At 33.5% G+C, this 23447-nt stretch overlaps 1 protein-coding gene across 1 annotated transcript in view; it reads left to right on the top strand.

Annotated features, from left to right (window-relative positions):
* The window catches only part of LOC120351574, a gene marked incomplete at its 3' end in the record, with an annotated part of 256312 nt that overhangs the window by 226897 nt on the left and 5968 nt on the right, over positions 1-23447 (top strand). The window contains 1 exon segment of the mRNA XM_039429405.1: positions 15582-15697. Within this exon segment, the coding sequence (XP_039285339.1) occupies positions 15610-15697 (88 nt within the window).

The raw sequence follows: 23447 nt of genomic DNA, 5'->3' as shown, positions 1-23447 counted from the left end.
CTTTTTTCAATAACTAAGACCATCAATTTTACAAAAAATTTACAAGATAACTTTTTCCAGTAAATCTAATAACGAATCCATTTGTCAAGATTGAACAGAAAATATGGAAAAAATAGATCCAATTTCTTGAATAACTAAGAATAATTTTTTTCAGTAAATCCATTATTTGTCAAGGGATCCTAACTCTGAAACTAAGCAAGCAACAATAATTGTTTATGTTGAGACCTTGCTTAAACCTCAGCACTAAACCCCCCCCCACAGGTGGGGGGTTGGGGGGCTTGACCCTCTGCCTTTAACCTGAACTACTTGAAAACTCACCTCAGGTTGTATTGAGAAGAAAAAATATATAATAAAAATGTATAAGAAAGAAGTCAAGTCGATATATTACTTGTTGATCAGAGTGTACATCTTGATGAGAGTATTACCAAATGAGTATATCACTCACACACCATATATTCAACAGACATTAATTACAATGATGAAATTCGAATTAGTTTAAAACAAGAAGATATTTATACACTTCCAAGTAGAAGTTTTCTCATAATTGAAGGCGAAATCAAAGTGAAAGATAAGAATGATGTTGACACCAAGGACTTTTCACTTATCAATAATGGAGTTGCATACCTATTTGATGAAATCAGATATGAATTGGGAGGGGTTGAAGTTGATCGCACACGTAATGTAGGATTGACAACAACCATGAAAAACTATCTACGTCAATCAAAACTCAATGAAAAAATTATGGAGAATGCAGGATGGAAGTTGACTGGATGGAAAAGTTTAGATAAATTCTGCTTTTGCATTCCTTTGGATATGTGGTTAGGTGTAATGGAAGACTATAGAAAAGTTCTATTAAATGTTCGTCAGGAAATTGTTCTATTAAGATCATCATCAGACTTAAATTGTATTGAATCAGAGACAGCAAAATCGGTGAAAATTGATATTACAAAACTACAATGGAAAGTACCCTATATACATGCTTCTGACACTGTTCGTCTTGATCTGCTGAGTTTAACACATAGTGATATACCAATTACCATTCCATTCAGATCATGGGAATGCATGAATTTCCACAATTACCTGAAACTACTAATCTTCAATGGACAGTTAACAACTTCAAACATATTGAAACCTAGATTCATTATTCTTGGATTTCAAAAGAATAGGAAAAGTTATAACTGCTAACAGGTCACATTTCGATTTCTGTAATCTGAACAATGTTAATCTCTATTTAAATGCTCAATCATTCCCCTATGAAAATATTGTTGGTATAAACATTTATTGTATCACATGTTCTCTGAATTCCAAAATGAATACTATCCTTATAACAGCAGTACATCAATTGAGTATAAAACATTCGATGAATATGCACCATTGGTTGTTATAGACTGTAGTAAGCAAAATGAACTATTGAAATCTGGTGCAATAGACATAAAGTTGACATTGGAAACAACAAATAATTTCTCAGAAAAAACCAGTGCCTACTGTTTAATCCTCTATGATAATGAGTTTGAATATACACCACTGAGTGGAACAGTAAAAAGAGTATTATAAATCTTCTATAAAATAACAAAAACTAGACATATTCAAATCAAAAGTATTATCTACAAATGTATCAATATTTTACCTTCAGTATCATCCCATTATTTGTAGAATTGTTCTTGTCTTGATCTCAACCATTTTCTTCAAATTTAATTTTAAAGCATTTTATATTATTATTTGATTTATCAGCTTCTTTCAAAGCAAAATACTGACTGATGTATCCATATGAGCTTAGATTTTTCATTAAAGTTGAATAATGTTCTTGGTCTGGGTAACCAAACCTACATTTTTTTCTGGGTGTACTCACCTACATCTACAATTTCTTTCTGGGTGTACTCACCTAAACCTAAGATTTTTCACCTATATTTATTACATTTTTTCATACCATTCTTTAAAAGAGATTCCAGAAGAAAGTGAGAATTGTTGGATTAAGTTTGGATCAGTCATATACTTCCATTCTTTTTCATTATTGAGATTGATGTTTGGTATGAAAGTTGCAGCTAATGGTATACATTGTAAAAAATTCTGAATCAAATTTTTGATATCAACATTAATATCTCTATTATTATCTTTATCATACAAATATCGACCAAATTTATCAACACTCATGATCTATTTTTATAATAAATGTTTAATACAACCTGAGGTGAGTTTTCAAGTAGTTCAGGTTAAAGGCAGAGGGTCAAGCCCCCCCCAACCCCCCCACCCTGTGGGGGGGGGTTTAGTGCTGAGGTTTAAGCAAGGTCTCAACAAAAAATTATTGTGTGCTTGTTGCTTAGTTTCAGAGTTAGGATCCCTTGACAATAATGGATTTACTGAAAAAAATTATTCTTAGTTATTCAAGAAATTGGATCTACTTTTTCCATATTTTCTGTTCAATCTTGACAAATGATTCGTTATTAGATTTACTGGAAAAAGTTATTCTTGTAAATTTTTGTAAAATTAATGGTTTCTTAGTTATTGAAAAAAGCTGGATCTAGTTTTCCCATGAGATCCTTATTTTCTGTTCAATCTTGACAAATGGGGTGTCAATGGATTCGTTATTAGATTTACTGGAAAAAGTTACTCTTGTAGATTTTTGTAAAATTAACGGTTTCTTAGTTATTCAAGAAAAAAAAAAGCTGGATCTAGTTTTCCCATGAGATCCTTATTTTTTGTTCAATCTTGACAAATGGGGTGTCAATGGATTCGTTATTAGATTTACTGAAAAAGTTACTCTTGTATTTTTTTGTAAAATTAACGGTTTCTTAGTTATTCAAGAAATAAAAAAAGCTGGATCTAGTTTTTTTTTCCAAAAAAGTGGGAAATCTTCATTTGAGGTTTATTGTGAGATTAGGGTATGGCTAGGTTAGGTTAGATGAGATTACATTGGATTGGGCAAGGGTAGAACCAAGAATCAGATTTGGGGCAGATTTGGGGGCAGCTTTTCTCCAGCTTTTCTCCAGCTTTTCTCCAGAAGTCTCACTTTACCCCTACTGATAGGGCTTATAAATAGCTATCCATGGTATAAATTTGAAGAAAATCGTTAGAGCCTTTTCGAGAAAAACGTGAAAAACAGGTTTTTTAGTAACTATCCGCCATTTTTTCCGCCATCTTGAATTGAATTTTATTGAATTTCTTTTGTCGGGTCCTCATGGTATAAGGACCTTAAGTTTAAAATTTCAAGTCAATCGGTTAATTAGGAATGGAGTTATCGTGTTCACAGACATACACACATACACACACACACACATACACACACACAGACCAATACCCAAAAATCATGTTTTTGGACTCAGGGGACCTTGAAACGTATAGAAAACTTGAAATTTGGGTACCTTATTTTTTTTTGGAAAGCAATACTTTCCTTGCCTATGGTAGTAGGGCAAGGAAAGTAAAAATAAGAAATTATTATTTTGCAGTTGGCAGAATCAGAGTCAGCTGTAGAAAGTCTTTTTCGAGCGTCCTCTGTAAGGGACACTGTGACTGACAGTGTGCCATTTCTGAACTCCCGGTATTGTTGAAAGTAGCCAAAACCTTTGAAGGTTTGTTAGTTTCATAGTTATCAATGACCGCTTATCTGCATCTTGTAAAAAATGTCTAATTTCAAAAGAGATTATGAACATCTAAATGCGGACCAAATGTTGTCTATGATTGAAAATGGTGATGTAAGTGATATTGAAGATTTGAGTGATGATGAGAATGGGGATATAGAGCAATTCATGTAATTATTTGGAGAAATGCCTTTAGTATCTACAAGAATAAAAACTCTCTTAATGAAGTAAGAAATTGCGTTTATTGTTGTAGAAATTGATGAGATAAGAAGAGTAAACAAATAAAGCGATTAGATGGTTGTTATGGCAACACCACAATTTTCATACCCTGTCAGTCACAGTGTCCTCTTCAGAGGACGATCCATATCTCGAAAATGGATGATCTTATCTGAAAAACTTTTGCATGAGAAATCATAGAAAAAATCACTTATTTTATAGTAAGAATTTCAATTTTTTTGATGGAAGATGACAAAGTGTGACTGAATTAAACAGCTGTGCAGCCCATTTAATATCATCAGCTGGCTTCATTATTACTTCTTCTTTCATTTATCACTTTCTCTTTTTCATTTTTTTCTTTTTTTCCCCTTCTTCTTCTCCATCTTCTCCTTCTTCTTCTTCCTTCTTCTTCTTTCTTCTTCTTCTCTTCTTTTCTTTTCTTCTTCTTCTCCATTCTTCTTCTTCTTCTTCTTCTCTTCTTCTTCTCTTCTTCTTCTTCTTCTTCTTCTTTCTTCTTCTTCTCTTCTTCTTTCTTCTTCTTCTTCTTCTCTTCTTCTTCTTCTTCTTCTTCTTCTCTTCTTCTTCTCTTCTTCTTCTTCTTCTTCTTCTTCTTCTTCTTCTTCTTCTTTTCTTCTTCTTCTCTTCTTCTTCTTCTTTTCTTCTTCTTCTTCTTCTTCTTCTTCTTCTTCTTCTTCTTCTTCTTCTTCTTCTTTTCTTCTTCTTCTTTTCTTCTTCTTCTTCTTCTTCCTCATCATCATCATCATCATCATCATCATCATCATCATCATCATCATCATCTTCTTCTTCTTCTTCTTCTTCTTCTTCTTCTTCTTCTTCTTCTTCTTCTTCTTCTCTTCTTCTTCTTCTTCATCTTCTTCTTCAGTATTCAAATCATCAGTCAACATCAACAATGCTCAACAATAATAATAACTGTCTACAGAACCTCAGTCGGCAATAATTTTGAAATATTCAAATGTCCCGCCAAGCGCCGTTACCATGGCAGCGGGTAAACGACACGCGGAAGCCATGACGGGTCCACCGGTCGTCAGGTAGGCAGGTCGCTTGTCATAACTTGTCAAACGGTCACCCCAGCCTTTGTCTGCCCACTGCATCAGTCGTGTTGCGAATGTCAAGTGGAACTGACCTCTATGTCGTCGCGCTCGTCAATTTTGCAGTTCTAACGAATATTTCCGGTATCTAATGGCTCGTTAATGGATCAAGAAGTTAATGTGAGTATTGTACTTTCGATGTAAAGAGTATTTTTAATCGTTACCCAAATTTATAACAATTAACTCCGGAAATCTAACCTATTTTACTCACAAAAGATAATATAATTATTGATAGGGTTACAACTAGCCCCTCTCGTGAATTTTGCAGTTCTAACGAATGTTTTTGGTATCTAATGGCTTGTTTATGAATCAGGAAGTTAATGTGAGTATTGTACTTTTGATGTAAAGAGTAATTTTCAATCGTTACCCAAATTTATAACAATGAACTCCAAAATCCAACCTATTTTAGTCACAAAAGATAATATATTAATTATTGATAGGGTTACAACTAGCCCCTCTCGTGAATTTTGCAGTTCTAACGAATGTTTTTGGTATCTAATGGCTCGTTTATGGATCAGGAAGTTGATGTGAGTATTGTACTTTTGATGTAAAGAGTAATTTTCAATCGTTACCCAAATTTATAACAATGAACTCCGAAAATCTAACCTATTTTACTTACAAAAAATAATAATGTCGGGGCACCGAGCTTCGCTCTTTATTTATTCATTGACTTTTGATAAACCGAACACAATTCTTGAAAATGATTGGAGGCACAGCCCAAAACTGTTTCTTTCCCGAATTTTGATTTATACACTATAAATTGACCAGAAAGTAGGTTATGTTCCATACACTTGAATTCAGGTTCAATTTTCTGTTCAAACATTTGAAAACAAAAAAAATTATAATTAAGATTATATACAAACCAAATTGAATAACAAAATAACACTCACTAATCACTTGAAATTGTCAAATAATGATAAACTTTGAAAATTATGATATACTCTAGTTTAGGAGGATTATCATATTGTCATGTCAACAAATCAGATTATGTTGATCAAACCGATTAAATTGTCTTGCTAGTTTAAATTTCTCGCTGATTGGTTATGATTACACAGCTATGTTTCAATGATCAAATAATGAATTTTCATGATTAAGATGTAAGAATACGGCCGCCATTTAACTGATATATTTTCCAAAAAATAACAAAAGAAATTTCATTCCAAACTGAATTGAACCAATTACGGTAAATATTTTTTTTTTCAAACTTGAACGGTTCATTACTTACAACCCTTCCAAACTCGTCAATCGGCTCTGCCCCACTCTGTATTCAACAAAGTAGAATTGATCAACAAAGTATTATTCTATCTCAATTTATCATAAAAATTTATTATTTTATCATTGAAACATATATTTTCTTGTCAAATAGAATTAAATTGATCATTTTAAACAAGTATGAATATTTAATATTTCATCTGATATTCTTTATTGATTGATTGATTGATTCTTAATTTATCCATGCAATAAGTACATCATTAGAATGATAGGCAGAGAAAGTATTAGGTAACCTTGTGCTATTCCTCTTCCAAATTTGAATAAGGTTACACATAGTCCGAAATAGGTTAAGTATTATCATAGAGAAACAATAGCGTAAATAGATATCCCATGGTATAGGGAATTTGTGTCGCAACTTTTACTGTTATCTCAAGCCGATTACTGTCGATTATTGTCAATTTTTACTGTTTTGTTGGGGTGAGAGTGTATGAACGGCACAAATTGAGAGACTACCAGCGTCACACAGCTGCATGGGAAAGAACTACGTGAACTATCGGCTTGAGATAACAGTAAAAGTTGCGACATGAACGCCCTATACCATGGGATATCTACTTATGCTATCGTTTCTCTATGGTATAAGGTAACCTTGTCCTATTCCTCTCCCAAATTTAGATAAGGTTACACATAGTCCGAAATATGTTAAGTATTGTATTGCCAACTTTGTGGAGCTGGAAGAGGATAGCTCTATCTGATTTGTCGAATGATAGACAAGGATAGCAACACCAATTTTAATCAAATATTGCCATTATAACGTGGACCTCACTATAGAGTTTGGATTGAACAGCTAACATCAGCCACCACATACACACGCGCGCGCACACACACACACCCGAGATGCTTTTAATTCCGATCAGCCATACTTGGAAATCTATTTCAAGGGTTTTACAAACTAGCCTGAAACAGGACTCGGTACAGAGAGTGCAATGAGAATCATTCATTCCTAAAATAGTTCCATTATCGTGCGGATTAATACTATGTGTATCTGAACATGAGGCCGAGCTATCTTTAGTGAGGTCCATGTTATAATGGCAGTGTTCCATTAGCAATGGTTTTGCTATCCTTGTCTATCATTCAACAAAGCGGATAGCGCTATCTCTTTTTCGCTTTGCTCTGTTACCAGATCATCTTTCAACTATGTAGAACTGATAAGTAATTAACAAAATATTTCCTCTCAGTTATGAAAATTCATTATGAAATAATTGAGAATAGTTATTTGTATATCTAGAGTGAAAAGTACTGTTTTTTCTTCCTGAGGGATTGAAGCCCGAGGCGAAGCCGAGGGCAATAATTTTCCTGAGGGAGAAAAAACATTTTCCACTCGTGATATATACAACATTTTTCTTCCACCTACATTTTTATAGAAACTGCAAATAATAGTTATTTGTATATCTAGAGTGAAAAGTGCTGTTTTTTCTCCCTGAGGGAAAAGTTTCAACAATTTTCCTGAGGGAGAAAAAACATTTTTCACTCGTGATACACACAACATTTTTCCTCCATCCACATTTTTATAAAAACTGCAAATAAAATAATTTTAAAAACCGTACGGGACCAAACAATGTGTTACAACATAATCTGAAAAGTAAACAGAAACAGCTGGCTTGTAATCACAGTTCTCCGCCGATAGCGCTATCTGTCGGCAAAAGCTGTAACAACAATGGCTGCCACAACTACAGCTATGATGAAGTAACCGTTTCAAATTTGATTAGTGAATGAGGAGTATTTGTTGGCTGATATTTTGAATAGCATGAAATAAGAAAATTATACATTTTTTTAGTATAGTGATATATGAAGTTTGTAATAATTTTAGCATACAAACATAAATTTCATATATTGATCAAGTGTCTGGTTGAGGTATTGAATTCAGTTGGTTTAATGACTACTCTATATATGCTTCCTCATCTGAGCTTAGACCTTCTAACCTATTTCAAATGTACGTTTTTAAAATAGAGATGCTTCCCATGTTATTCAAATGGAGTTACTTTTACGCTCTAGGGAGTTTTTCTGTTTTTTAGTACCGAGAGCGAAAAAGTGACGCTTTAGTATCATGTTCCAGGGAGAAAAGTTAGTACTTTAGACAGTAGGTGAAGGAAAATTATATTTTAAAGTACTAACTTTACTCCCTGAAACATAATACTAAAGTGTCACTTTTTCGCTCTCGGTAGTAAAAAACAGAAAAACTCCCTAGGGAGGAAAAGTGACTCCATTTAAATAACATGGGAAGCATCTCTATATTAAAAACTTACATGGTAATAGGTTAGAAGGTCTAAGCTCAGATGAGAAAGCATAATAGAGGTGTATGTCATCGAGTCAACTGAATTCAATACCACAACAAGAAATTTGATCAACTCATGAAATATATGTTTGTATGATATGATATTCTTAATATTAGTAGATGATAAAAAATTTATACAATGTTAAAAATATTTTATTCTATTCAAAATACCAGCCAAAAAATATTTTTGATCTGCAATTCAAATCTGAACCGCGTGATCTGGAGTCAGCCATTTTTGGTAGCTGCCCAGCTGATATAATTGTTATATACAACTTTTGCCGATAGATAGCGCAAAGTACTTTTTCTCCCTCAGGAAAATTGTTGCCCTCGGCTTCGCCTCGGGCTTCAAACTTTTTCCCTCAGGGAGAAAAAGTCGTACTTTTCACTCTAGATATACAAATAACTATTCTTGCTCAATAAAAAATAATTGATTTTTTTAAACGAGAATGAACAGTTGATATTACATCAATAAACCTTTTATATAAGCTACCGTCTATAGAAGGCATTGACAATACAGAGGATCAGCAACGTTGTTCTCCTATCTTTCTCCACTGCCATTATAACGTGGACCTCACTATAGCAATGCTATTGCTAGCTGGCAATGGAGTACAAAATTCGCCAGAACAAAAGCCAGTTCAGTTGCTGGAAATTAGCAGATAAGCGCGCTGGATTAGTGAAATTATGTAGAATGTCTGCTCAGTGGTTCATTCTCAACTGTTGCCTGTTTCAATATTCCGGATGATTTTGTTCCACTGTTTGGTTAACATTATTCAATTATGTCCAATTGGATAGCTGGTTTCAATGACCCTTCTCTAGAAAAGTTATAATTTCTATTTTTGCATAAAAAAGGGACAATATACGGTACGTTACAAAATAGCATTTAACAAGCTAAAAATAAACTTTCTACTCGTGATATTTTTCGAAGTTTTTCGATTTGTGTATAGGGATGTCAATCCCGGGATCCCGGGATCCCGAATCCCGGGATCCCTGTCCATTTTTGATACCTAACAATCCCGGGATTTTTCAGCGTCAATCCCGGGATTTTCGGGATTGTAAACCTGAAATTGTGAATCATATTTTTCCAAAAAACAATCCAATATTGAATTCATTTACGGTGATGAATAAGAGTTTTTATAACTAATTTATTGTTCTAAGTGTTTGACTAATTCATTCTACAGGCACAGCCTACAGTTTCATATACTTAATATTGATTATATACTGTACTCTTTGTTGGCTTAATAGAATTCGCATTATCAGTTCGCATAATTGGCAGAATGGTTGTTATGTCTCTAAACTTGTTTACACAGCACCACAATTACCAGTCTAGACGGTGCAATATTTGCAATAGTGATGATGGCATTTCCTTGAAATGCATTCCGAACTTTGAAAAGACTTCAGAAATCGGAAATGAAAAAGCATTAAACGATTCACTCTCTGTCTAATTATTCCTCTCCTCTTCTCTTTCTCTATTATAAGTAGAATATCTAGTTCTAGAAAATTTTTTAGTTTGCTCTTCGAAATATCATTTAGTAGTGTTGTGGTTCAGCTTTCGCGTTGTTTGGTCGGTATGGCGTTATGGTCTTACAAGAAGTATTCTATTTTATTATCAATATTATTAATTCAAGTGATATTAATTCACTTTACAGTATTTGACGTAATTAAAGTGTGAGCTCTATCCCGTCCTGATGTAGGATAGAAATGCTTTTGTTCTACATAAAAAATATTCTGATCTGATGAGTTATCTTGCTTTCCTCAGTTCCTCAGTTATCATCTGGGATACAGCAAATTTAAGGTACCGTAGGACATGGAATATAACAGTTACTCCTAATCTTGAAAACATTTATAGAAATAGAATGTTCAATTTTAATATTATTCCCAAGTATTTTTTTTTTATTTAAATGATAGCCTCTCCCTCTTCAATCGGCCCTTTTTCATCTACACACACTGTTACTGAACATGTAATTGAGGAGGAACAATTGGTTAAAAATGAATTAAACTGATTTTTGCCAATCCCGGGATCCCGGGATTGATATTGGATAATCCCGAAATACCGGAATTGGAAATCAGTCCCAGGATTGACATCCCTATTTGTGTATCATCAAGCTATCAAAATGAAAAAGTTTTCTCAGGAAAACATTTTTTTTCGATCATGAATTTGTGAGATATGAGCGCCTGAAGTTTGAATTTTTGGGACAGAACATTTCAAATTCCATAGGATATAAATCCATGAGATTTAGAGGATGGATTCTTCATGGTACTGTTGATCTAGTAAAACAAAATTTTTTTTGAAAATATAAATTTTTGAAAAAGTTATTCAATTTACCAAAAATAACTCAACTAAAAGTTATTTCTGATTATTTTTAGTAAATTGAAGAACTATCTTGGAAATTGATATTTTCAGAAAATTTTCATTTCACTAGATCAACAATTGATATTTTCAGAAAATTTTTATTTCTGAAATTAAAAGTGACATTTTTGAAAAATTTATTCAATTTACCAAAAATAACTCAACTGAAATTTATTTCTGGTTATTTTTAGTAAATTGAATAACTATCTTGAAAATTTGATATTTTCAGAAAATTTTCATTTCACTAGATCAACAATTGATATTTTCAGAAAATTTTTATTTCTGAAATGAAAAATAACATTTTTGAAAAAGTTATTCAATTTACCAAAAATAACTCAACTGGAATTTATTTCTGGTTGTTTTTAGTAAATTGAATAACTATCTTGAATATTGATATTTTCAGAAAATTTTCATTTCACTAGATCAACAATTGATATTTTCAGAAAATTTTCATTTCTGAAATGAAAAGTGACATTTTTGAAAAAGTTATTCAATTTACCAAAAATAACTCAACTGAAATTTATTTCTGGCTATTTTTAGTAAATTGAATAACTATCTTGAAAATTGATATTTTCAGAAAATTTTTATTCCACTAGATCAACAATACCATGAATAATCTATCCTCTAAACCTCATGGATTTATCTTCTACCATATTTGAAATGTTCTGTCCCAGAAATTTTATCTTTAGACGCTCATATCTCAAAAAGTAATGATCAGAAAACATCTATTTTCCTGAGAAAACTTTTTCAATTTGATAGCTTGATGATATACGAATCGAAAAACTTTGAAAAATATCACGAGTAGAAAGTTTATTTTTAGCCTTTGCCCAGCCTTAACATTCGTTTCCACACAGGTGGAACATAAGGTGAAACTTGATGTTTATTTATTTATTTATTCACATTGTATACAAATACTTAACATTAGGAAAGGCACAACAGGCTCATGCCCAAAACTGTCCCATTTCCAATTTATACTATACTGTCCAAATCAAAATGTTGGTTATGTCACTTTCACTTTTCAAAATACAATTTACACTCTTCAATACTCAGATAAACAAGCAAATTTCGAATCAAATAGATACTATTAGAGTCTGCAATTAAAAAATCTAGAACGGTTACTTAATAATTATTTAAAACGTCTAAATTTTGGATGAAACTAGAATTTTTTGAGCTAATAACTTCACACAGCTGATGATTTTAATTTTGATGTTAGGACATGGTCTTGGTGGGGGGGGGATGTGTTGAAGAGGGTATTGGAAGGTATTTAAGGAGGTATTGGGAGGACGAAGGGCGGAGTAACTGATCAATCCATCATTATTTCGCAGAGTAAAGCTGGATGCTGGATGAGAATTTAATGGTCGGTCAGAGAATGGAAAATGCATTAACGTAGCCGCTGCTTTGCTTTCTTTAAGCATCCCAGAGTTTAGGGCGCATTTTTTTTTGAAACTACGGTCTCTGCAGCTCTGCAGCTACACTAACGACGGAGGCATCCATTGTTTTTACAGGCCATGTGATTAGTCGCGCTCCTATCATCGTTCAAAGTTGGGCAAGCCCTCAATAAATCGACTTGTCGTTTCACAGGCAGATGAGGGATCATGAAAAATAGTTAAATGATGAAAAACTATCAATATTTTGACAGTGAATCCCTGCACACACTCTCACACACACACACACACACACACACACACACACACACACACACACACACACACACACACATCGATTTATTCTTCATTCTTTATTTATTGATACAATAAGAACATCATCAGAATGACAGGGAGAAAAAAAAATGTAACTTTTTGTGTAGTTGAGAAGTTGATATTGTGGTAATTATTCATATTGAATGAAAAATCATTTAATCATTTAATCATTTATCTATTACATTCCTTAATCACAACATCAAATTAATGATTGGGAGAGAATCAACAGGATAAACCCAAAACTGTTCCTCTCCCTAATTTTGATAAAAATAGTCAAAATGAGGTTATGAAAACACTTTTATAAAGATCACAAAAATTCACAGTCCAAATATACATTATACTAAAAATTTTGTAACTCGGTTGATCGGAAAGATGAAACAAATTATTATTACACTTGAAAATGCATTAATAAATTGAAAAATATTGAAAAACTTGATAAATTTGAAGCCAGAAAAATCACAAAAACATTCACTATCAGCTATTAAAAAGACTAAGAAATTGTCAAAAAACCAGAGATTTATTGATACTTAGAAAGAACGGTTTCGGTTACTACACCATTGTCAATCTCTGATAAACTGAGTTTCTAAACTCGCTTTCTAAGTTTATCAGAGATTGACAATATGGAATAACCGGAACCGGTCTTTCTAAGTATCAATAGATATGTGGTTTTTTGGCAATTTCTTAGTCTTTTTCATTCAGAATAATGTAACATTGTGCTATTCCTATCACAAATTTGGATAAGGTTACACATAGTCCGAAATAGGTTAAGTCTTGTAGTTCTTCACTTGAAAAAAATTCAGTTCTTAATTATTTTCACAAAGTAGGTTTTTGAATTAAGATGCTTCAAAACCAAACATAGAAGATATTATGATTTCGATAGTAAATCAATCAAATACCGCGTGAAGTATATGAGAATATTGCACCTTGAAATGCAAAGTTTACAATCTCTCCAACGTTGATGTTAACCCATCCTGTTTTTCTTACTGGTTAAATAAAATAGAAGTGAAAACACTTCATTCACATGTGATACTTTCCAAATTAATAAAAACAATATAAAACTCTTAAAGCACCCTTTATTTTTTAAAAAACTTTGAAATAGATCACCGATACTAGTTTTGTTGAACTATTTTTAAGTTTTTCAAAAAATAAAAGGTGCTTCAAGATTTTTATATTGTTTTTATTAAAATAGGAGTGATTTGTTCATTTGTTTCCTTTTCCCATAATTATTTATTCAATTCATGTATTCCTTATTCCCTTCTTCTTACTTCCTCTCCCACTCACTCACTCTTTCTATCCCTCTCTGTCTGTCTCTCTCGCTCTCTCTCTCTCTCTCTCTCCCTCTAACTTACTCTCCCACTGTCTCTATCTATAAATTCCTCTCCTTTTGCCAGCAACTAGTAGGTCGCAATTAGGAAAACTTGATAACTGGAGTCATTAGAGACGAATAATTGAAATCGTGCTAGCAGGCTGACACTTCAATTTCATCGTCTCGTTCCTTGCTGAACTTTACGTTGAAGTTGAAGTTGAAGTTTACGTTAGAGTTGAAGTTAGAATGAGAAGTTTAAATCTGCGTCAGTAGGTCAAACTCTCTGCAGAGTGTGCCGTGCGTTTACAGGTACATTGATTAAAATCAGAGAGTGAAATCAGTGAAATTTTCGAAATTGGAAACTATCAATACTATGCAACAGTAAAGGCCAAAACACACGAGGGGTTTTTTCAGATGGTTTTATAGTCGGCAGGGCAGGAATCTCTCTGAATGGCTGATTGAATTTGCACCAAAAAATGTATATAGAATCAGCAAGTTTCCTTGAATTCATGTTTTCTCTACGTTTGTGTAAAATTATTGTTACATTGTTGAACAGAATTATTATTATTGAACGATCAGCTGATCCAGTTTTATTCAATCTGCTATGATGCACATTCATCAGATTCATCATGACCAACTCAACTAGCTCATAAGACTGGCTTTCACTCGTAGAGTTGGTGGTCCAGTAACTGGCAAACTAACTCTACCGAGCTAACTCTACTCTACTAACTTGGTCGAGTAACTGTTTCCACTACAATTGAGAATAGGAGGTGAAGCTAGTGTGTTGTCTAGTGAACAGAACTAGCCTTAAATATCAATACTTTTCAATAAATAAACACTTAAACACTTATTAACACTTTAATAAATTAACAGTTTTTAATAAATTAATACTCTTTAATGAATAACGATACTCCTTGAACTTGATAGCCTACGGCACGACTCTACTCTACTAGCTCGAGACTGTTTCCATTAGCATAGTAGTGGTAGAGTAGAGTGAGAAGCGTCGGTGGGGGAAGGCAAGTGGTAGAGTACTATCCCACGATGTTATCCTACTCTACTCTACTAAGAACTAGTACTCTACCATGAGCGTTCTCATTGGGAGAGTTCACAAGATAGTTAGTACTTGCCCAGGGAACTCTAGCACTAACTCTACTAATGAAAACTAGGCTATACATCAGTTTTATTAGCATAGTAGTGGTAGAGTAGAGTGAGAAGCGGTGGTGGGTGAAGGCAAGTGGTAGAGTACTATCCCACGGTGCTATACCGCTCTACTAGTACCACTCTAAAACAAGTACTCTATCATAACTCTACTCTACCATGAAAGTAGTACCATAGAGAAACAATAGCGTAAGTAGATAACCCATGGTATAGGGCGTTTATGTTGCAACTTTTACTGTTATCTCAAGCCAATTACTGTCGATTATTGTCGATTTTTACTGTTTTGTTGGGGTGAGAGTGTATGAACGGCACAGTATGAGAGACTACGAGCTTCACAGGGAAGAACTACGTGAACTATCGGCTTGAGATAACAGTAGAAGCTGCGACATAAACGTCCTATACCATGGGATATCTACTTACGCTATTGTTTCTCTATGGTAGTTGGTTTCACCATGAAAGTTTTAGTTCACAAGATAGTTAGTACTTGCCCAGGGCAAAAATGAATTCTTAAATTAGCATGAATTGAGATGTTGAGAACAGTTATTGTTGAAGGGTATTCTGAACTCATACACTAAAGGAAAAATTTTTTGAAAATGTCTTAAGCTGACTTGTTTCTTTTGTTGTAGATGGTGACCCAAGAACCAGGAACCCCAAATGCCGGGGACCCCGGGGGGGACTCGGGGGGCCCTCAGCAAGCTGAGGCAGACTCTCTCCTCTAGTCTTATGACTGCTCAAGATAAAGGTGAGTCAAACTCGCATTTATACTCATTAAATAAATAAAAATTATCAAATAATTATTATTAAATTATGAATTATTATACTCATGGGAAGATCATTAATAACATAAGATACGCAGACGATACGATACTAATAGCGGAAACCTTAGAAGAACTACAAGGTCTACTGGATCAAGTAGTAAAGACCAGCGAGGAGAGAGGGCTAACACTGAACACCAAAAAGACCAAATTTATGACAATAACGAAACACCGACAATAACCAGAAACAATATGGATTGGAGGCGAGCTAGTGGAGAAGGTCTGCAAATATAAATACTTGGGAACAATTGTCACTGACAACAATGACTACTCCGAAGAAATAAAATCAAGAATTGGACAGGCTAGAGCTACTTTTAATAAAATGAGGAGCGTACTGAGTAGTACTGATCTTAGCCTACATCTCAAATTAAGAATGCCTAAAGGCTACGTATTTCCAGTTCTATTATATGGAATGGAAGCCTGGACTCTTAAAAAGAACGACACCGACCGGCTAGAAGCATTTTAGATGTGGGCTTATAGAAGAATTCTCAGAATAAGCTGGACTATCAGAACAACCAACAAGGAAGTATTAAGAAGAATGGGAAAGGACAGAGAAATCATGATCACCATCAAAATCAGGAAACTGCAATACCTGGGTCATATAATGAGAGGAGAGAGATATACACTTTTGCAAAACATCATACAAGGAAAGATACAAGGCAAAAGAAGTATAGGAAGAAGACGGATCTCCTGGTTAAATAACTTGAGACAGTGGTACAACAGTAGTTCCATTGATCTGTTCAGGGTGGTTGCCTCAAAAATCAGAATTGCCATGTTGATAGCCAACCTTCTTAAAGGAGATGGCACATAAAGAAGAAGAAGATATTATTATTACAGCACATCTATCACATTTTCTTGTAATTCTTAGGCATGGTTTCACAACAGCCGGTTGAATTTTAATCGTGATTAATTCCTCGAGAACCAATTAGAGAAGGCGTTTTTGAATAGAAAGCTTCTCTGATTGGTTCTCGTGGAATTAATCACGGTTAAAATTCAACCGGCTGTTGTGCAACCAGCACTTAATCTTGAAACCAACAATTGAATTCAAACATGGCTTTATTGACCCGGAAGAAGAAGAGATATCGGAACCAAATTACAAGAAATACTTCCAATATTCATCTATTTATCTCCAACTACTCAAAATCACACAACTTTGATAAAAGTACCACAGACTTGAGTCCATAAAAGGTCCAAGAAATTCCAATGAAGAAATTCCAATTTCTATTTATACAACAGTTCAAATGTACGTAGGTTATGTGTCACTTTCACATTTTTGGATAATTTATTACACTATCCAATTTACAATCCAAAACAAACAAGAAGTATTTCCTTACTCAAAAATAGGCCTACATCTAAAATGAATTCAACCAACAACAAATAATTGAAGGAGCTCAAAATTTGAAAAAAAACCGAAAAGATAAACACACTATTAGTCGAGCAGAAATACTCGTATAGAATTAACTTTTCAAGTTAAAAATTTAAATTTTAAATTTTCAAGTTTATTTCAATATTATTGAAACTTTCGTATTGTTTAGTGTTATTTCCGGCTCTTATCAACCCTTCGAAATTCAAAATTCATCAGTCATATCTTGAATACGTATTCTCTGAGTGTTAATCTTTAGTGAAAACAGAAATTTTAAACTTAACCTCACTTTGGACTATTTATGTGCCAAAATCAAGGAATTGAAGGAGTTTTGGGCAATTGCCTGTTTCTCTTTCCAAATATCGTGTTTGTGACTGTTCTAATAAATAAATAAACTTTGAGAGCAGAATATAATATGGACTCTATTTATTTCCCAATCACTTGATAATGAGATCATAATATAGTCGAAACATATTTATTTATTAATTAGATAGAACGAACAATACAATAGTCGGAAAAGAAAAAACAGGCTATTGCCCAAAACTTCTTCAATTTCCTGATTTTGTCACAAATCGTCCAAATATTATGTAGGTTATGTTCACTTCAATTTCAACACCAAATCTTCAATCTGAAACTATGAATCAGAATAAAACAAAGAATTTCAAATTTAGATAGATTGATAATGAAACTTCCGTTAAAACAAAAACCAAACTTCAAATATTCACAAAATATAGAATAAAATCAATATTGTGACTTAATAATATTTCAAATAGGGTAGGCCTACTTATATTTCTATTATTCTTCATAAAATATGATCCACACAATATGGAATATCTCTGATCCATTGATCATGGTTCAATTTATTCAAATTAAACTTTTTTGTACATTCACAAATTACTTTATGTTCAATTCACACTCAGATGTTAAATGGGATTGAGAAATCAATATTGATATGAATGAGGAATCAATAAGAAATGTTTTTACACATCCTGGACTGATGCAGACGTTGTATGATTGTGCGGCACCCAGATGTGTGAGCGAAACAGAACGGGATTTGGGGCAGTTGACACAAATCTTTGAAACTGAAACACCCACTTGTTTACACGTATCCTCGTTTGTAAATGGGAGACAAGTTGATGAACGGGGAGCCAAGTTGATGAACGGGGAGGAGCCAAGTTGATGAACGGGGAGGACTTCTTGCTCTGTTTAAGCCCAGCGTCAGCCGCGTACTTACCTTTCTACTTAGCTGAATCCCTGTCTAGCTAAATCCTTACAAAAGCATGAAGTAAGATATAGTGAGGTCCACGTTATAATGGCAGTGAAGAAAGATAAGAGAACAACGTTGCCGATCCTCTGTCTTGTCAATGCCTTCTATATACGGTAGCTGATACAGGTTTATTGATGTAATATTAACTGTTCATTCTCGTTTAAAATTATCATTTATATTTTATTGAGCAAGAAATTATATTTTTCAATAATTCCCTGATGAATTTTCATAATTAAGATGGAATATTTTGTTAAATAATTACACAGTCACTCATGCTGTATGGGATTCTGGGATGGGGGTACAAGCTTCTTGCGCATAGAACCGCTCCTCAGGGTACAGAAGCTGATCATGAGGGTCATCAACCAGAAGCCTTCACGCTATTCATCAGACCAGCTATTCAATGAGTTTGACGTGATGGATCCAAGACAGCTTTACTCCAAGGAGATACTATGCAGATTACACAAGAACCCAACAACATTCCAAACCAGAAACCACAACCACAACACCACATACAGGAATCTTCTCATCAACAGTGTTCGAAGGAAGAAGGCACTATACCAGAGACATTTCGATCATTTAGCACCAGAATTATATAATCTTCTTTCTGCAAACTTTAAACAGATTAATCATCCTAGAAAGTTCAAAACAATAGTACACAATTGGTTTATTTATTTATTTATAAGGTTAGCAAAAAAATACAAGAATCGGAAAAGAAAAAACAGGCTATTGCCTAAAACTTCTTCAATTTCCTAATTTAGTTTTAAATTGTCCAAATATTATAGGTTATGTCCATTAAAATTTCTACACCAAATCACAATCTAAAATATAAATTAGAATAAAACAAACAATTTTAAATTTGGATGGATTAATAATAAAAGTTTCTTGAAAACATGAAACAAACTATAAATTCACAAAATAAAGAATGAAAACACTTAAATTTTGAGCTCGAAAATATCACATTCACCATAGCTATATAACAGCTGTAACAAATAGTTTCATTGTATTCAGAGGGTTACAGTTGTGATTCAAGATTGATGAGCAAAGGAAGACAGAACATAGAAAACATTATCGTAAACAACAACTAACCACCTAATGACTTACAAAACACTAACTTATACTAATACGCACAAAAAAAACCTACTCTAGATAATGGTACGCCATAGTGGAGTAGGTCAATTTCCACACAGAAAAAACTAAACAAGTAGAGGACACATTATAAGAGCTTTTGTAACTAACTATAATTGTATGTAATTGTAATTTTTCTATTATTTTGTGTAATTGATGTTGTAGTTTCAGTTTTTTTTTGGGAAATGAACATTCATTTATTTATTTATCATTCAATTAGACAGTAGCTGATACAGGTTTATTGATGTAATATTAACTGTTCATTCTAGTTTAAAATAATCAATTATATTTTATTAAGCAGTAAATTCTATTTTCCAATTATTCCCTAACGACTTTTCATAATGAAGATGAAATATTTTGTTGAATTATTATTAATTCTACATTGTTGAAAGACGATCTAGCAACAGAGCAAAGTAAGAAAGAGATAGTGCTATCCGCTTTGTTGAATGATAGACAAGGATAGCAATACCATTCCTAATCAAATACTGCCATTATAAAGTGGACCTCATTATAGACGTACAAGGATAGCAGACCAATGTTAAGCAAGTGCTGTCATTTTAAAATGAATCCATCTATAGTAGTAAATTATCCTGAAAGTTACAGTATTATATATCTACAACAGTCTCCAACTTATTAAAGAGTTCCCATACATTATTATGACTTACTCTGTAGATAACCCGATATATCACAACCCTGAGGTATTTGACACTATAGTGAGGTCCACGTTATAATGACAGAGGAGAAAGATAGGAAAACAACGTTGCCAATCTTCTGCCTTCTATGGATCGTAGCTAATAAATGTTTATTGATGAAATAATGGCCCATATAAATGAAACCAGAGCAAATGCTCATGAGCAAAAGCATTGAGCATAAGGTTTTGCTCATGAGCAAAAGGTAGAAGCAAAAGCATTTGCTCATTTTGATATGAATAAGCTTTACCTTATACTCTTACCTTATGCTTCTGAACACTGGAGCAAATGCTAACGTATTTTAAATATTTTTCATCAGCTGATTCGCTTTTGTAGCCTTAATTTGTATTTATAGCTCACGGAAGCGCTAAATATGCAAACAGGGGACACCGCTTGTGTTTGCGTCGTCTACTCTGTTTTCTATTTTTTATGAATACAGTTTTAGGTTGGTTGAGTTTAGAATTTTGAAATAATAGCGTGAAAAAATGTCATCTCTATAATAATCTTCAGCATATTCTTATAATATCAATAGCCTTCTTATAATCGTCTACACTCTCATATTCTTAAATGCCTATTTTCTATTTTGTGATGGATATCTTTATAACAGGTAGCTTTTGTATTTATTCTTTTGTAGGAATAATGGTGATATAATTATATCATGGTTGAATCTAAAAAGAGTTTTATAGTCTACACTATTTGTTGTGATAGTATCTGGTATAGTTTCCTCTTCCTCATACGAATTAGTTGAGCCATTCTACTATGAGCAAAAGGTGATAAGCTGCTCTAGACAAGACTCACCGTTTTCGAAGCATTTGCTTCAAAAGTTAAGCAAATGCTCTAGTTTATTCATACAATTTTGAGCAAAAGCTCAAACTTTTTTTTTTTTTGATGAGCATGAGCAAAAGGTTTTCCTCACGTTTATTCATAGACAATGAAGCAAATGCTCCATATTTTAGAAGTATGAGCAAATGCTCAACTTTATTCATATAGGCCATTAACTGTTCATCCACGTTCAAAATAATAAATAATATTTTACTAAACAAGACATTTTATTTTCCAATAATTTCCTAACGAATTTCCATTATTAAGATGAAATATTTTGCTTATTAATTATCAATTCTACATTGTTGAAAGACGATCTAGCAACAGAGCAAAGTGAGAAAGAGATAGTGCTATCCGCTTTGATGAATGAGAGACAAGGATAGAAATACCATTTCCTAATCAAACACTGCCATTATAACGTGGACCTCACTCTAGTACTCATCTCTTTTCTGTATAGGGCTACTTGTAATATAAATATAAAGAAAAAGAAAAATCTCAGTACACTCTTTGAAATATTCTACCACAACAATAATAATCTCAATAATGATGATCAACATAAGAATCTTCCAACAGTATTATTATTTATTCACTTCATATCACTTGAAATGGCATAAATGTCCGAAACATGTTGTGATTAAATATTTCAAAAAGTGTACTGAGATTTTTATTTTTAATTTCCTTGCCATACTACCATAGGTAAGGAAAGTATTGCTTTCCAAAAAAAATTAAGGTACCCCAATTTCAAGTTTTCTGTACGTTTCAAGGTCCCCTGAGTCCAAAAACATGATTTTTGGGTATTGATATGTGTGTGTGTGTGTGTGTATGAGTGTATCTCTGTGGACACGATAACTCCATTCCTAATCAACCGATTGACTTGAAATTTCAAACTTAAGGTCCTTATACCATGAGGACCCGACAATAAGAAATTCAATAAACTTCAATTCAAGATGGCGGAAAAAATGGCGGATAATTACTAAAGAACCATGTTTTTCACGAAAATGGCTCTAACGATTCTCTTCAAATTTATACCATGCATAGCTATTTATAAGCCCTATCAACTGGCATAAGTCTCATTTCAGGGAAAATTTTAGGAGCTCCGTTATATTATTGAGAAAAATGGCGGATAATGACTAAAAAACTATGTTTTTCACGTTTTTCTCGTAAATGGCTCTAACGATTTTCTTCAAATTCATACCATGGATAGCTATTTATAAGTCCTATCAACTGGCATAAGTCTCATCTCTGGGAAAATTTCAGGAGCTCCGTAATATTCTTGAGAAAAATGGCGGATAATGACTAAAAAACCATGTTTTTCACGGTTTTCTCGAAAATGGCTCCAACGATTTTCTTCAAATTTATACCATGGATAGCTATTCATAATTCCTATCAACTGGCATGAGTCTCATTTCTGGGAAAATTGCTGGAGCCCCGTAATATTCTTGAGAAAAATGACAGTTACTAAAAAACCATGTTTTTCACGATTTTCTCAAAAACTGCTCTAACGATTTTTTTCAAATCCATACCCTGTATATTTATTTATTAGCTCTATCAACTGACATGAGTCTTTTTCCTGGGGTACTAATGGGGGGTACCCAATCCTTGAGAAATGGACTTTGTAACCTCCTTCTCGTGCATGAGGTAGGTAGTTAGAGCAGTTTATAAAAAGAACACAGTCATAGTCAATATATTTCATCTGTAGAACAGCTGTTTTGACGAAATCATCGAATTTCACAATTTACTTAAAGGAAAAAGTACTCTGAAAACAATAATAATTGTACATACACATATACAGTAGTCTGATCGTAGTTGCAAATATGTTGCCGTCAATCGTCATTATGTTATACCCCTAAATTATTCTCGTTTGATAATGAGGCTTATAGTTCAATGAGCAAGGAAAGTTGTGTGAGTGTACCACACCAGATTTTTCTTTATACTCACTATAGTATGATGTTGAGGGGAAAAAGGAGATGATGATGAAGAGGGTGGGTGTTGTCAAGGGAGGAACGTAGAGAAGGGGAACTTGTAATTATTCACGGCCATTCAAGTCAAAGTGACAAATGAATAAATAATGGCTGAAGAGAGTAACTGGCTCATTATTTTCAGGCCCATCTGCTCTTACTACCTGGCTACATTTTTCCTTTCTTTTCAAAACTAAAAGCCTCCCTTCTCTCAAGTCCCGTTCAAGTAGCTCCTCCCCACCTTGTCCCACACACACACGCACACAAACACACACAGAACAGGAAATGCTAGTCACACAGACACACATATAGAACAGTATTATTGGGGGAATGCTAGCTTGAGCAAGCAACTCAGGTTTTTCACCGGCTCACTTTGGAAAAGATGAATTTTCCATTGCTTTCGAGAAGAAAATTCCTCTCCCACCCCTTGGTTTTCCCTGCTCTGGGCAAACA

Source organism: Nilaparvata lugens, chromosome 5 (genome assembly GCF_014356525.2).
Source record: "Nilaparvata lugens isolate BPH chromosome 5, ASM1435652v1, whole genome shotgun sequence".
Classification (NCBI taxonomy): Eukaryota; Metazoa; Arthropoda; class Insecta; order Hemiptera; family Delphacidae; genus Nilaparvata; species Nilaparvata lugens.
The sequence above is the reverse complement of the archived record's forward strand: the minus strand, read 5'-3'. Positions and strand labels throughout refer to the sequence as shown.